This window comes from Lutjanus erythropterus, chromosome 11 (assembly GCF_056507025.1).
Source record: "Lutjanus erythropterus isolate fLutEry1 chromosome 11, fLutEry1.hap2, whole genome shotgun sequence".
NCBI classification, from domain to species: Eukaryota; Metazoa; Chordata; class Actinopteri; order Lutjaniformes; family Lutjanidae; genus Lutjanus; species Lutjanus erythropterus.
Window position 1 is genome coordinate 13,737,192 of NC_139327.1, and position 15,735 is coordinate 13,752,926.

General features: G+C 38.5%; 1 protein-coding gene across 1 annotated transcript in view; it reads left to right on the forward strand.

Annotated features, from left to right (window-relative positions):
* The window catches only part of LOC146318750 (protocadherin-1-like), a 130,848-nt gene that overhangs the window by 86,802 nt on the left and 28,311 nt on the right, over positions 1 to 15,735 (forward strand). Inside the window, exon 4 of the mRNA XM_084730871.1 lies at positions 12,983 to 13,202. Within this exon, the coding sequence (XP_084586997.1) occupies positions 12,983 to 13,202 (220 nt within the window). The remainder of the gene's footprint in view (positions 1 to 12,982; positions 13,203 to 15,735) is intronic.

Here is a 15,735-nt window from a genome sequence, read left to right on the forward strand (position 1 = left end):
AACTAAATGGAAATTCTTGGTCGCACACTCGGGGAACTCTCAGACGCTATCAAAGAGTTTACATGCACACTTTGTAAGCAATGCTATACTTAGAATAACAGAAAATGTAGATAGTACAGGTTTGCTGTACATTAGTCCTGTGATTCTCAACCTTTTCCCAGGATTGAACTCATTACCATCATCACCGGAAATTTTATTTTGAAGGGTTAATCCCATTTTATTCCATTGTGCAATGTGTTTTAGATCAGTGCATAGATGTATTATTACACCTGGATCGGTACTGCCACACACAAGTCAGAAATACATCCTCTGATTGCTCAAAAGACTCAACCCCAGGCATCATGGAATTGCTAGTCAGCTAACGTGCTAATAACAACCACTGTATTCAAGAAAATAAAAAAAGTTAAATGACCACAGAAGACATCCAGTGTTGGATTTATCATCATGGGTTTATTTTTTTTAATAATAATAAGATTGGTGTTTATGACACCACATTCTAGCATCAAACATGAAAATAATAGATTTGACTCTAACAAACATGATAAAATCTATTCTAAGGAAAATTACATCTCTGGTATAGGTGATGTGATGTAAAAACCATTGCCCAGTCTAAACTTATGGCCTCATTTCCCATCATTCCCATCAGTAGTTTACAAAGGTTGCTATGTTATGTTGCAAAATGTAAATGTGACTTCTTTGTTAGTGTTTGTGTCTGCTCAGAATACAGTGGTTTATGTTAGAAATTGTCAGTTTTTACTAGTTTATAGTTTTAGCTATTTAGTGAGGTGGTATACAATACAAGTTTACTATACACTACTCCAGCGGTTTTCAACCTTTTCAAGTTGCGACCCCCCAGAATAATAAGATTGTGACCGTGACCCCTCACTCCCATTTTAAACATGAAGACCATTGCATTGCATAATGTAAAAAACATTCCCCAGTCTAAAATATGGCCTCATGTCCCATCATGCCTAGCGGTCGACTGAGTAGTTTGTTAAGCTTGCTATTTTATGTTGCAAAATATAAACGAAACTATTTTGTTTCTGTTTATGTCTGTTTAGATCACAGTGATTTATGTTGCCAATTGTCAAGTTCTTGTCACGGATTTGGGGTTTTGTCTGATTATTTCCTGTTTTATTTTGTAGAGTTTCCCTTTTGTGTCTTTATTCACTTCCTGTGTTCCTGTCTTTTTTCCTGCCCTTTTTGATGTCTGATTAGTTTCACCTTCAATTTACTAGTTTGTTGTACATGTAGTCAGTTGATGTTCCCTCTTTCAGTTGTTAGGTCATCTGTGTCTGGTCCTCAGTGTTCTTCGTGTTCTTGTGTTTTCTCCTGGTTTTACATCTTGGATCATTTCTTCATTGTTTTTGTTTGTTGTCTTTGTTGTCTTTGTTGGAAATTGTTTTTCCTGGACTCATCAGCCACTCTTTGTTTTTTTTGTGTGTGTGTTTCCTTGTGAGTGACTTTATAAATGTTATCTTTTTGTTTATTTACTCCTGTGTGTCCTTTCGGCGACCCCCAGAAATGATCTTGTGACCCCCTTTGGGGTCCCGAACCTCAGGTTGAGAACAACTTTGTTAATCTACCAGTTTGAACACAAGTTCAGTTTGTCCTGTAAGATCTCAACAAAAAGTGATTTTCTCTGCTTCTGTCAGATGCTGCAGAGAGGTAATTAGAGGAAAATTAGTTGGCTATACTTAAAATGCCACAGTGATCAAAATTAATCATTACTAAAACATTTTTCTTCCATCCACTTCCCCATCCACTTTGTTTTCCTGTCTCCTCCTCTTACCTTTCAGCAAAGTCTGGCTGCTCTCTCCGACTCTGTCTCTATTTCTCCATTGTTTCAGTCTCAATCTTTAGTCCCCTCTTCTTCCATCTTAGTCTCTAGCCCTCCCTTTTTGTCTCTGTCATTCTGCCGCTCTTTGGCAGAGGAGCTTGCCATTGGGATTTAGAAGAAATTGAATTGAATTATGAAGGAATTTCTCCGCAGTACGATTGGCATCATTTCCTCCACACAACAGAACATCATTCTCATATCTCTCAGTGTGGGGGAATGAAAATAGGCCGTGCACCATTCTTTCTCTCATCCTTTTAAATTGAATTTTTCATATCACAGGGGCACTGAGACATCAGCCGTTTCCTTTAACATGGGCAGAAAACCCATTTCATAATATCTGAGAGACACATGACTGTGATTCAATAGGAAAAGTCTGGCTTCCAGCTCCAGTTCACATACAACATACCTCAACTCAGGATTGATAAACAGGGCCACATGGGTTTCCGGCAGCTTGAGAAGTTGAGGGTATTCCAGTTGAGTATAGTAAAGCTGTTTGGCTTCACAGCTGCTTAAAAGGACTCCATTGTAAACTAAAGGAAATACATAACCTTATAGATTCCTTTCACTCCACCTGTATCTGTGTGAAGAATGCTGTACATTCTTTAAATTCTAAAGCCTCCCATTTTACCAGTTTACTTTTATTAGAATAAAAGACACTGTTCCCCAATCGTCTTTGCAAAAGCCATATTTTCTACCAGCAAACTGCACCCAAGTTGCTATACAACGCAGCAATGATTATGTTTAGTTGGTTAATATCCCCATTCATGTGTCTTTTTTTAAAGTTATGAAACCCAGGCGCTTGTTGGTCTTTCCTCCTCCAACTGAATTTCTGAATATTCAGCATGTCTCGCTGGCCACAGTGACTCAGCTCAGACAATACCTCTGTGTAATAAAAATCTGAATAAAAAGCATCTTGCAACAAACTAACTGTGACAAATACATTGTTACCCATTGGACATGGAAAGCAACAAGATATTCTCTTTAAATACAGTATTGGGGACTTGCTCTGTTGATTATATCACGTCTTCATAGAAATGAAATATAGAGGAAGAGATAAAGATTAGTTTTACTGCAAATAGCACATCTTCCTTTTTTTACTACCCTACACCAATCCAGCTCATGTTGTTATTTGTCATTGGAAAAAACAGATAACTGGATTGATTTAAAAAGGATTATTTATATGATTAATTCATCAAAATTATGCAATTTCTTACTTTGATCCAGATATGTTTTAGCAAGCAGTCACAGCAGTGTAAATGGAGATGCAATCAAAGTGGCATAAATGAGATATCAACCACTTTGGTTTAAAATTCAGAGGTTAATGCTTTAAAGATTAGATGCTTCCTCAAGCTTTAAATATCAGGTTAGATATTAAACAATGTGCTATTGTTGAACTTCATATCAAATGGAGGGACGTTTATAAAAGAACCACCAGAATACTGGTATAATGTGAAAATATTATCATCTTTAGAATGTACTCTGGCACTTCATTTGAAGCAGTGTGAATAAGACTGTCACTACACTGTTATAACCATGTCATGACACCTGTCACAAACATGAAGGAGTCTTGTTGAATGTTTATGACTGTTTTCATTAAGTGCCATTTGGTTCATTATAGAGTTTTTAATGCAAAGTTGCCTTTTTTGAGATGTCTTTTTCATGATGACTGAACATTATACTGTACTGTGCTATGTCATCAAACTGACCATATAACATTTAGTGACATCTCTATGACAAGTCCAAATGGTACCAGTTTAGTTAAATTCCAGGAAATTATTCATGACATGGTTACAAAAGCATTTGACAGTGTAATAAAACTTAATGACATCTTTGACATGTCCAAAGTGTACCACTTTTCTTCAGGTCAAGGGAAATAAAAAATCATGACACATTGATAATACTCTCAGGGCAGCCAATGTCAAAAGCACATAGAATAGCATAATGTAATGTATGCATGAAATTAAATAGTCTCTTTAGGTTTGATAATGTTGAGTTGTCATGATCAGGACATTGACCGGGTTTGTGTTCTTGGTTAATGCCAAGTTGTCATAACAAGGACATCTCAAACAGTGTCAACTTTGCCTCAAAAATGACTGACTGACCAAACTATACATTAGTGACAACAGTCTTTCCCAGTCAACAGTTCCATACATGTGTCATGACATGATTATGACAGTGTCATGGCAGTCTTATGCACTCCCTTCAGATAAAATGTTACCGTACTTCATTATTATGTTATTATCTTGCTGCGACTACACTATGTGGTTTGTATCTAGTCCACCATATGTACCAGCCATGAAGCTGTTGCTTGCTGTTAAATACAGAACACCAGGGAATTATTTCTACAAGGTAGTTTAAGTACAGACGATGCAGTTGCCAGCTTGATCACCAAATGTTCACATACAGATCAGTCAAAACAAAAATGCAAACTTGGTAGCGTGGGACAGAGATTCAAACATCTAACTCACCTGTGACTGCTGGGAGTCTGCTCAAAAAGTGGCAGGGAAGATGGAAAAGCTTTCCCATCTGCATAAGTACCAGCAGCCCTGTGCACTGGCAATCAGCGAGGCTTGGCTGGATGACAGGGCACCTGACGGCAGAGTGGTGTCAGGTAGCTCCAGGGCATTCACAATGGACTGGGAACTGAAACAACAGCAGTGGGGTCTGCTGTCCCATCAGGGATCAGTGGTGCAAATCGGCAATGGCAATAGAGATGCACCACAGTCACTAAAGTGCTACCCTTGTTGCTGAGGCACAGCTATTTGCCCCAGGAATCCCTTTATATTTCTTCATTCAGGCTGCAGGCAAATACATTATTTTTCCCTTCAAATCCAATCTTTAGGACAGACCGTCCAGGCTGTTATTTGCAAGTGATTAGATATAACCATTAACGATAACCCATCTGCGTCAGTTGCTGTGGAAACACCATACGACGTGAGTGGTTTCGCAAACTGGTGGTGCAATTTTTCCCGATACAGACACAAAACAGCAAGCTGCAGGCCGGGTGAATAATGGAGATGTATCCTCTCACTCTTCACACCATAGCAATATCTTGTCTCAGTGCAGAAGTCCTCCATCACAGCAGACAACATTAGTGACAGAGGTGGTTGATATATGTTTTTTGCACCAGCCGCAGCCAGATAACAGGGCTAACAACTCGCTGGACGTGACGTCACTGACGCTATGTGCAAAGGACAGTTTGAAAGCCAATGTTTAAATCAGATATCAACCCACACATAATGCGGATTAAATCTGCTTTGATAGATGACATATATACCCTGACATCTCAGTATGCCAAATATCTGCTATGAGCTGCCAATCTCTCAACATAACCTGAAATGCACTCTTAAGCCTCAAGCTCATGATTTAATTCACATAAACCAACACTTACCTTTATCTGCTTCAAACTGTTTCACTTCTTATCAATATAACTCTAACCAGCTGTTCTTTAAGCTAAATTATGCCATATTCTGTTGTGGTATCCCATCCTTTAATATCTCACATGCACACTCTTAGAAATAATGGTTCCAAGGGTTCATTCTAAAGGGCTGAGGTTCTACCCAGAACCATTTGAAGAACCCTTTTTTTGAATTAAGGGTTTATCATGGATTCTTTGCTCCAATAAGAACCCCTTTCTTCCAAAGAATGAATTTGGTAAGTGTTCTTTGTATCTCATTAAAGAAGGGTTCTTGGTAGGGTCTAGATAAATCCCTAGGAATATAAAAGGGTTCTCGGTAGAACCCCTTGGTGGATCCTAGAGAAAACCGTTGGAATACAAAAAGGATTCTTTGTGCTGGATGAGTCCTTGTTAGCACCAAAGAAAGGTGGAAAGGGTTCTGGGTGGAACAATTACACCATAAGGGTTTTCTATGGAACCTCTCATAGGAGGTTCTGGGTGAAACCTTTTACAGATAGGCAGAATGGTCTTTGCCCCTTTCCACCAAATAAGCTGTGGTTCTTGAACAGGATCAGTTTAATATTCTTGGAAGAACCTGTAGAATACGACACGCCTGCTTTGGTTCCCTTTTTGGTTGCCAGCTTTGAAACAACTTTTGAGGTTCCAAACTACTTTATTTTTGGTGGAAAGGCCCAGAGGGGTTCAAAATTAAGTGCAGGAACTGGAACATGGCTGGTTCCTTGTTGGTGGTAAGACCTATCTGAAAAGGTTCCAAGTGGAACCCTTATAAAATATAATACCAGAAACCAAAAAGGGTTTTCCTATGGTGACAAACCAAAGAACCCTAATGGTTCTTTATGAGTCATGACATAAAACGACTCTCAGTAGAACCCTTTAGGTGGATTCTTGATAAAAGCCTTATAATATAAAAAAGGTTCTCAATAGAACTTCCTGGCTGAGTTCTTGTTACCACTTGAGGAAGGTGGAAAGGTTCTGGTGGAACCATTAGAGGGGTTCTCTGCAGAAACTCTCACAGGGGATTCTGTCTGAAACCTTTCACAGATTGTTCTAGGTACAACCCTTTATGTTGGGTTCAAAGTAGAACTCCCTGGAAGAGTTCCAGGTTGAACCTGTATGGAAGGCTCTACCAAGAACCAAAAAGGTTCTCCAATTAGAACAAGAAGAACCCTCTGTGGTTCTCCTTAGTATCTTTATTTTGTAAGAGTAGCCATCATCAGAGGCAACTCAGAAGTTGTAAAATTGACCAATAACTGAAGTGTGGTCGTTATAATTCACCCTCCTGGATGTATAGACTGTGTGTGTGTGTGTGTGTGTGTGTGTGTGTGTGTGTGTGTGTGTGTGTGTGTGTGTGCTTATGTTTTATGTTGGCTCGTACAAATCAATTGGAGGATGAGAGGGATAGAAGGTCTAGTGCTTATGAAGTCAAATGTCTTTTCTTATGGATGTTTTTATATTACATCAATAGTTCAGTTAATTAACAATGAGTACACTCAACTTACATAACAACCTCAAATACAAGCACATCAAAAGGCTTTTAGCGTTCCCTTTCTCCTTGCCGTGCCTACAATTGCTTAAAGAATGTTTGTTTTCTGTGACAAGACCTCTTAATATGACATTTTATGTCATCTAAAAATCCAGAGGAGACTCACCCCCTAGTTGGATGGCAATAGAGTGCTGCAGGAATGAGTCATGAGGAAATGAGTTAGCATAGTAGCACTCCCAGTTCCCTCATCTCAAAGTCAGTGGGTTTTTTGAATAGGTTTTTCATTATTTGCCTGAAATAGGGTCATTTAAGAGATTTTCATGTTTTGCTTTATAACATAAAATTCCTCATATGTCAAAACCCCACAAGAGAATTTTAAAGCTTTTACAAGAAAGTAGTGGCTAACAAGTGGCTAAATTAGACCACAGTGGATGTTAAATGTAATCACGGCAAACTAGTTGCACTGTAGTACTAGAACACCAGTAACACCAGTCACTTATTGGTGGTGACGTCGAGTCACATGACCGTGGTTTAGTTATCCCCGCCAGGTGTGTAAGCCTTGTGTAAGCGTGTGTTCTGGAGCTTGACCTTGTCCACAGCTAACCCCTGTTACTAGACCAATCTGGCTTCTTTTCTTTGATGTGCATTCATGGCTGTATTCTGAAGGACTACTGTGATTCACATTTTTACGAATCAAAATGTTAATGATGACAGAGGTGTTCCATCGAAATATTCTTCTCAGGTTGCTTGGCAGAGATCTGCACTCTACTGAGCGACCCCTTCTAGTTTGTTTATAGCCTAATGTTAGCTTTTTAATTCTGGTGATTGCCTTTACCCTCCAAAAATGATAAATGTGTTGAAGATTATCTTGCTGAACAAAACTTATCAGTATCATAAATCTAATGGAAAATACCATTGTCTTTTTTTTTTTTTTTTTTTTTTGTGGAAAGAACCAGAACAACAGAATGCTGACTTCTGGGCTTGCCGTCAAAAACACAAAGTCTCTGCGTGACTCTGTAGGCTATTACATGCTGCAAATATTGATCAGAGTCAGTACATTACTTCTTTTGTATGAGGCATACTTTTTTCACAAAAAATGTTATGGCCACAAGATTCAGATATTTTTCTTTCACCTGCAAAAGAAAATCTTTTGTTATTCTTCTGTAAACTGGAGCTCAAAGATGTGAGCCAACCTGTATCAAGGTGACAATGTGCAAACTTCTCATGTAAACGCGATTCTTAACGAGACGCTGATTTGTTCATTCAAAGTTTACTAGCTCAGGGCCTGACTCGTGTTTCTCAAACCATCGCTACTATGTTGCTATGAGGCTGCAGACAGGAAATAAAGGCACAGGCTGTCAGTCAGTCTAGGTGTACAGTGTGCTGCTTTTTTTTCAAATGCATTATGTTCAAGGCAGCAAAACAAATCAATCTCAGCTCGAAGGTGATGGGGTAGTTTGGGTGTAGATAAGTGTAAGATCTATGACATTGAACAGCTTGTGGCAAATAAATGGACATAGAGCAGCCATTTTCAATTTTTCAAGATATTTTTATTGACATCTGGACAGCTATGCCATTGTATACAGGGGAAATCATGTATACACTAATGAACAGAGGAAATAAACACATGGTAGCTTCTCTCTCTGGCTTTTGGCATATCAGTGCATCAAAGGAAATATTTAGTTGTAACCATGTGTGGCTTGAAATTATTCTGAGGCACTAGGCTGTATATATTATTTCTGGCAGTCCAACAGAAATAAGAGGCTTTAGGTAGGCAGTGGATGATTGCTGTTTATTACCACGTTAAAATGTATCTTGGTCCCCTTGTAAAGACAGAATCCTGCTGCTACTTTCCATCTGCGTTGGGATCGTAATATTAGGCGTATAAATGAGGCCATTTTAGCCCAATCTAAATGGGGTTATGAATTCAGATGCCATCATAAATGTCCCCTCTTTCATTCTCAGCACCATAGCTTCTTACTCCTACCACAATGCCCAAACAATCCCCCTCTCCCGCCTCCAGTCTCCCACAATCTAATCCTTCTGCTTGTCCCCTCCAGCCAAAGCGCCGTCCGTGTCTGCCTGACCAACTCCCCACTCCTGCTCAGCCTCCCCTTCCATCCTTCCGTCTTGCCGCATCCCTGCAGCCCCCAAGGCCTGGCAAAGGATTTGTGCTCTGACTAAAAGGAGAATCTATTTCCCATCTCTGCAGCCTTAGCTAGTTATCATACCCAGGAAACATGCTGACTCTCTGGAGTGATGCCTTAAGGAGAAGTTTAAGCAAGAATCCATATTTAAATAACTAAATGCCCCCTCACTTTTAAATAGCCAGGGAGCCTCAGCGACCTCCAATCATGTTTTAAGAACACAACACTGAAATATATAATTTGTCTGGTCCAGTCTGGCACTAGAATTTCACATAACAATAGTAGAACAACTCAGTATTGGCTGGTGTGTTGGAGGGGTTCTCTACTGAGATCTAGACTGGGTTGGGTTGCAGCAACAACAGATTAATTTAATCTAAGATTAGTTCTAGTCAGAGTTTAGCAATAAATAAATAAATAAAAAAAAGAATAAATCCTTATTTAGAATTGAGCAGAGCTCTGTTGCACTATTAAAAACTAATCTCTGATTAGTACATCCAACTTTATGAAGACAACATCTAATTAAATATAGTTTAATTGATATGGAGATGCCTGCACTCCCAAATTTAAATACATAAATAAATATATAGGAGCTCTATCTAGTAGGTATAACATATTTCTTTAAGAAAATGTTATTGTTTTTACAATTTATTTGTGTATTTGCTATCTGAAAAGGCAACAAAATATTACATTGTTCTTTAGCTAGCTAAACTGCTAGTTAACCTTGTTATCACATTCGTGACAGCTTAGCAGAGAAGACAGGCCCAATTCTTCTCCTTTGAGAAAACTTGTAGTCCCTTAACTTTCTTTGAGGAATTTATTCATTATTTTGCTCAAACCATCTGCAAAGGGCAGCCATGTTTCACACTTTGTGCTGTCGAATTTTCAGACTCTGAATTAGAACAGTCAATATAATTTAAATTCTGTGTGAGTAATAACAAACTGTTTGTCCATACTTTGTATTTTTAGCTCAACACACAGCTCATAAGCACATTTTTTTCCCGTTTGAAAATGTGACTGTGTATAGATGCACCAATCAAAGAGCGTGTTTAATAGAAAGAAAACAAATGTCATATTTTTATCCCTCAAAGCCTTCCATTGCCCTCTTGTTCTCATTTGTGCACCAAGCATACAAATCCCAAACACAGACACAAGAAGCCATTGTTTGGTTGTGTTGCAAGAATCTTTCATTTTTTGTTTTATTTAGCTACAGTTCCATTAAATGTTACAGATAACCGAGGTCCAAAGTCTCTCTCTTGCTGTGTGTTATGGATGTTTTATTGATGTAGTGATGTTGCAACACTGCTGGTAGAGAAAAAAAACCATGATCATTATTTAGATGAAAGACCAAGAGATGCATCAGCGCAGTAAGAAAAAATACGACTGAATATGGTTGAGATGATGGGGAGATGAACAGGTTTCTGGAAACATTTTGAAACCCACTAACAGTATTAAGAACACACTGTTGATGGCACTTATCTAAGCCCTAAAAGCATTTCTCAATATCTGGTGTGTATGTACTAAAAGGCTGATGGTTCGAATGATTTCTAGCATGGATTTGTTTGCCAGAAAAGTGGTTGAATGGTAAAAAGCACAGAACCGTGGTATTGATCTGGGCTGACTCGTGCAGCAGCAGAGGCAGGCCTGTTCTGCTGTATCAGTGCTTTTTCCTGACTTTTACGAGAGGTGCTCGTGTGTGGGGGTGGGGGAGGGAAGGGGAGGAAGAAGAGTGCAATTGCATGTGCGCTGCAAGGAGTCATCTTTCTGTTGTGGATCAGTGGTAAGTAGCCATTAGTAAACTGATCTTTGGAAGAGGAAATTTAATGGTCTCCTAACTGTATTTACAAGCCATTCAATTTGATAAAGGGTGTGATCTTGAATGATTTATTATACGGCGCTCTGCTCCACTTCAAGCAATCAAATTTAAGATTGCATCAGTATTTTCATTCATTCATTTGCTCTTTCATTCTTTCATCCAATCTCATCAGTATATAACAGCGAAAGGAGAGATCCAATAATATATTCTAATACTGGCAAAATAGTGACTGTCACAAACTATATTTCCAAATCTCTCTTTTGTTCTTTTTTGTTAGCCTTATTTAGATCTTCTTAGGATTCCTTTTTAGTTAAACGGCAGAAATATTGTCTAGCTTTCCACTCGGTTGAACATCAAAAGCTGTGGAAAAGGGAAATATTAAAATATGGAGATAGGAAGTAGCTCACTGGGGCTACTGATTAGTGTACCAATCATTGTCATCAGAATTAATTCGGCGCTGGCAGATTTAGAAAATGAAACTTTTGTCTGACTAATAAAAATACTTTTTCACGTTCTCAATCTCTGCGACTCCCTATGATACTTGTTTATAATGTTTACTTGAACATCCGTACCATTGTACAGACATTGGCTGCATACATAGGAATCTCTGTCTGTATCTCTATACGGACTCTACTTTTTATCCAAGTAAGTGTTCAGAGTATAATGTGAACATGACTCACAATAATACACATGGCACTTATATTGTAATATATTTCTTCATATATTCTACACCACCTCCATCTGGAGCTCTTGATAAGATGGACAACCAATAATATTATGAATTCTCCACATCCTGTGTCTTGGATCTGTACCTGCTATTTCAGTTTCTTTGATGAGGTGTGCAGAGTTTTCCATCACATGCATTATCAACATGCCCAGGATTCTTTCTATAAAAAAACATGTGTAGACACATTATTATGTGTATACACATTATAATACATACAGTGCATCCTCTTATTCATTATGCACTGCATACAATTAGATTCTAATCATTCTCTCCATATACAGGACAGCATCACACAGCATTTTTAAACACATGCCCTATATTTAGATATTTAATTGTTGTGGTGTAGTATGGGATGTTTTAATAGTTTAGATATTTTTGGTCTCAATTTATTCAAATTCTGCTGCTCTGCTCCTATTATCGAAGTCCATAACCTCGCTCTGTCCATATAATTCCACCTTATATAGTCTTCAGAATAATAATACTGCAAAAGACTATTTAATATTTAAGAGTGCTTAATATTTAATACTATTTTCTGACTTTTGAAGAGTGAACCTTATAAGGCCAGTAAAATTCAGTAGCTTTAAATGGCACACTGTAAAAAACTATTTGTTTTAACCTAAGCGGCCTTAATATTTTAAGTTGACTGAATTTGAAAACTAAAGTGACATCAAAGCAAATCAATCAAAACAAGTAAACTTTCATAGTCAAATAAAGTTTATTAATTTAGCTGTGCTTAAGAAAACATTGTTTAACATATTAATTTGAACCAACAACTCTTCAGTCACAGTGACAAATATTACATTAACATTCCTTTCACAATTTTCTTTTTTTCTCAGTTTGAAAAGTCAGTTCTTCATTTCACACAAAGAACTTAAAATTAGATGAAATCCTGTATATAAATTCTTAAGTGTTTTGAAAATATGTTGTGAATACTAATACAATTTATTGAATCTAGTAGAGGGAGTTTTTTTTTTAACTAGGTATGAACCTTTCCTAATTTAATACTGATGCCTTAAAATGTTAAGTTGATTGAATTTGAAAAGGCAAATTGAGGCGAGTCAAAAGAAATGATAAAAACAATAAACCTTTCTAGTCAAATAAACTTCATATTAATTCAGTTGTACTTGAGATAAACATGTTCAGTAATTTTATTAGATATTAAGGTGAACTACAATTTCTTCAATCACACCGGCGAACATTACAAATAAATGCAGTTTCCTTTGGCATTTTCTCAGCTTGAAAAGACAGTTCTTCATTTCTCACAAAGATCTTCAAGTTAGATGAATTCATGATTATAAGTTCTTAAGTGTTCTGAAAATAAATACTAGACATTTTAAGTTTAATTAACTTGAATAAATAAAACTAAAGCTTACTAAAGACTAAAGCTTAACTTTATATTCCTGTATGATATTTTTCAGAGTAGCGGTTTGAGTTGAAACTGTTGCCATGCAGCCTGCTGGTCGTCTCCATGGCACCATCAGACAGGAAGAAAAAGTGTAGCTGAAAAATTTCCTTGTGTCGAAGATGTCCATTTGTTGCCTCTCTGTTTCGTAGCACCCCCATCGGCGAGTGACCTTCTCCACCGCCAACCCCGTGCAGGACCTGCAGGACGCCTCTCAGCACAGCTACTATGACAGCGGCTTGGAGGAATCAGAGACTCCCAGCAGCAAGTCGTCGTCTGGTCCTCGCATCGGACCCCTGACCCTGCCCGAGGACCACTACGAGAGGACCACTCCAGATGGCAGCATTGGAGAGACCGAGCACCCTGAAAATGGTACGATGACAAATCCCCTCAGATCTGTCGTGTTTTCCATGAATATGTATTTAAATGTAAATTACTCTAATAGGCTTTCTTTGTGTGTGTGTGTGTGTGTGTGTGTGTGTGTGCGTGCGTGCGCGCGAGCGTGTTGGCGAGATTTTGTTTGTGCTCGGTGGCCAATTTTCCAGTGGAAATGTTGTGGCACCTGTGACGTTGACTTGCTGTGTTGGTCGATGACTGCGTGAGATGTTATTGGGTTTTAAGCAGATCTGTGCTCGTGTAGGTGTGTGTGTGTGTGTGTGTATGTGTCGAGGCTGGAGTTAGCAGTGTCTCCATCCTCCTCATCAGCAGGTCCTCTGTCAGACATCCTTAATGACCCTCTCTCACAAGTGTGCTAATTAAAAAGCCCAACTAATGGAGCATTTGCCCTCTAAATAAATCTGAACCATGACATCTGTGCAGACATCGCTGTGTTTACTCTAAGCATTTCCTAGCTGGACCCAAGTTAGACTGCAGCTTAGGTGTGCAGGAGCCATAATTTGTAGGCACAGTAATCAATCCACAGGCTGAACACCGATGGTCTCAGCATAGGTCTATATTAAAAAAAAGCCAAAGCTGTGACTGCGAGTGAACTGTGTATCATAATAACAATATTGCTGCCTTAAGCTGCCAAACATAATCCATTACCTGTCTTATACGACTCTATGATAAGTAATTTACATGGTGCATTTCCAGTGATTATAGTATTTTGCATTGCACCGCTCTCCGGATCAGACACTTTTACATGGTAATAGTTCGTTGCTCACCCAGAACGTCTCGCCCCTCATCCTTATATTTGTATATCATTTGTTTGGTGGATTAATGTATGGTTTTATCTGAAAAAGCATGGGTGGTTCTGCCTTCCGTGCATGGATTTTTTTTAAGGGTGAGTGTACAAAATGGGGCATGTGTCAGCAAGGACTTGATAGAGCTGCTGATCAGCATTGACAGTCACTTTGTCACAGTGTCAGTGGAAAAAGACACAGATGTAGCTTTTGTCAATGGGACTGTATGTCCCTAATGCGGAGAGATTTCTGGCTTTTTTTAAAGTGAGGGGGGAATAAAAAAAAACTATTTCAGTCACAAGCACTCCCTTCTACAAGATCAAAGGCTAAAATGTGTCACCGTCACGCCACAAGCAGATGACAAACTTCTATTATTAGTATAGTATCTTAGCGTTGTGATGCATTGCCTCTTTACAAGACAGTTGTGTTGGATCTCATTAGCTAGCTTATTCATCTTTACTGCAAATGTTTATTGTTTATTTTTGTTTATGTCGATTAGTGACACTATAATTCAGGGACAGGAGGGGGTAGTGGGTGTACAGAAGAAGATAAGTCCTGACAATTTTGCAGTTCCCTCTGGCCCTCTAGAGGCCAGACTGCTTAAAGGAAAACTTCTACACTTTTTACGTGGATGTCCAATCAGTGTTGATTTATTGAATCAATAAATTCCTCATTGTGTTATATTGATCAAGAAAATTTTGCGTCACAATGCCGATACTACCATACTATTTAGTATGCCAGAAATAGATTTAGTATGCCCTAACACATAGTACATTAAATGCAGTATGCCAAAAATACCAGGATGTCCTACTGCAGCTGGAGACAGACATTTTGCAGCGTACAAGCCAGCATGCTTTTCTGGCCATTCTGACCCACAATCCTTTGTGAGGGTGCATGAGCAAGAGGGTCAAAGTTCAAGGCACAACATTATGAGGACGTAGTATGTTCCAATTGTATGCAAAGGTACGTATTTTGTAAGGACAGCTGCAGTATGGCCTAAAAAAACTAAACTAAAAAGTAAAAATATGTCATTTTAAACATTTTTCAGTCGCAACCCTCCAGAAAAATTAGGTTGGTGTTCGCGACCCCCTCACCCCCTCCCACTTACTCCCACTCCCTAAATGCCTGAGACTGTTCCGAAATTATCATATAAAGCATAAAACCTACAAAAGTCACATTATATCACAAACAATGTAATGTGAAAACTTCTCCAGTCTAAAATGTGGTCCACATTTCCCATCATGCTTACTGAGTAGTTTGTTAATTTTGCTATTTTATGTTACAAAATGCAAATGTTAGGTTTTGTCAGTGTTTGTGTTTGTACAGAATATGAATATGTTGTCAACTTACCCTTCCCACCCCTTTTTGCTCTCTGCTCCAATAACAGTTGAGCTATCTTGGTATCTTGGATGTGCTAGGCTTGTCCATGTTGACAGGAAAACCAAATTTGATGGTTAAAAGAAGTTGCCCAGGGACCTGTAAAAGTGACACATATTTACATTTTAAGTTATGTAATGCTAGCCAAAATGCTAGACTAACTAGCTAAGCTATATCAATCATTAGCTAGCTAGGTAGCCAGCATTTTGCTGACATTAGCCAACTTCAGATGTAACCCCATATGCTGCTTTAACAGGAAAAGGAGAAAGTTGACGGAAGTACCAAGTTTACTCAACTGTTTTTGGAGCAGAGAGCAGAAAGGGCAGGACTCGGGCAGGGTCAGTGTC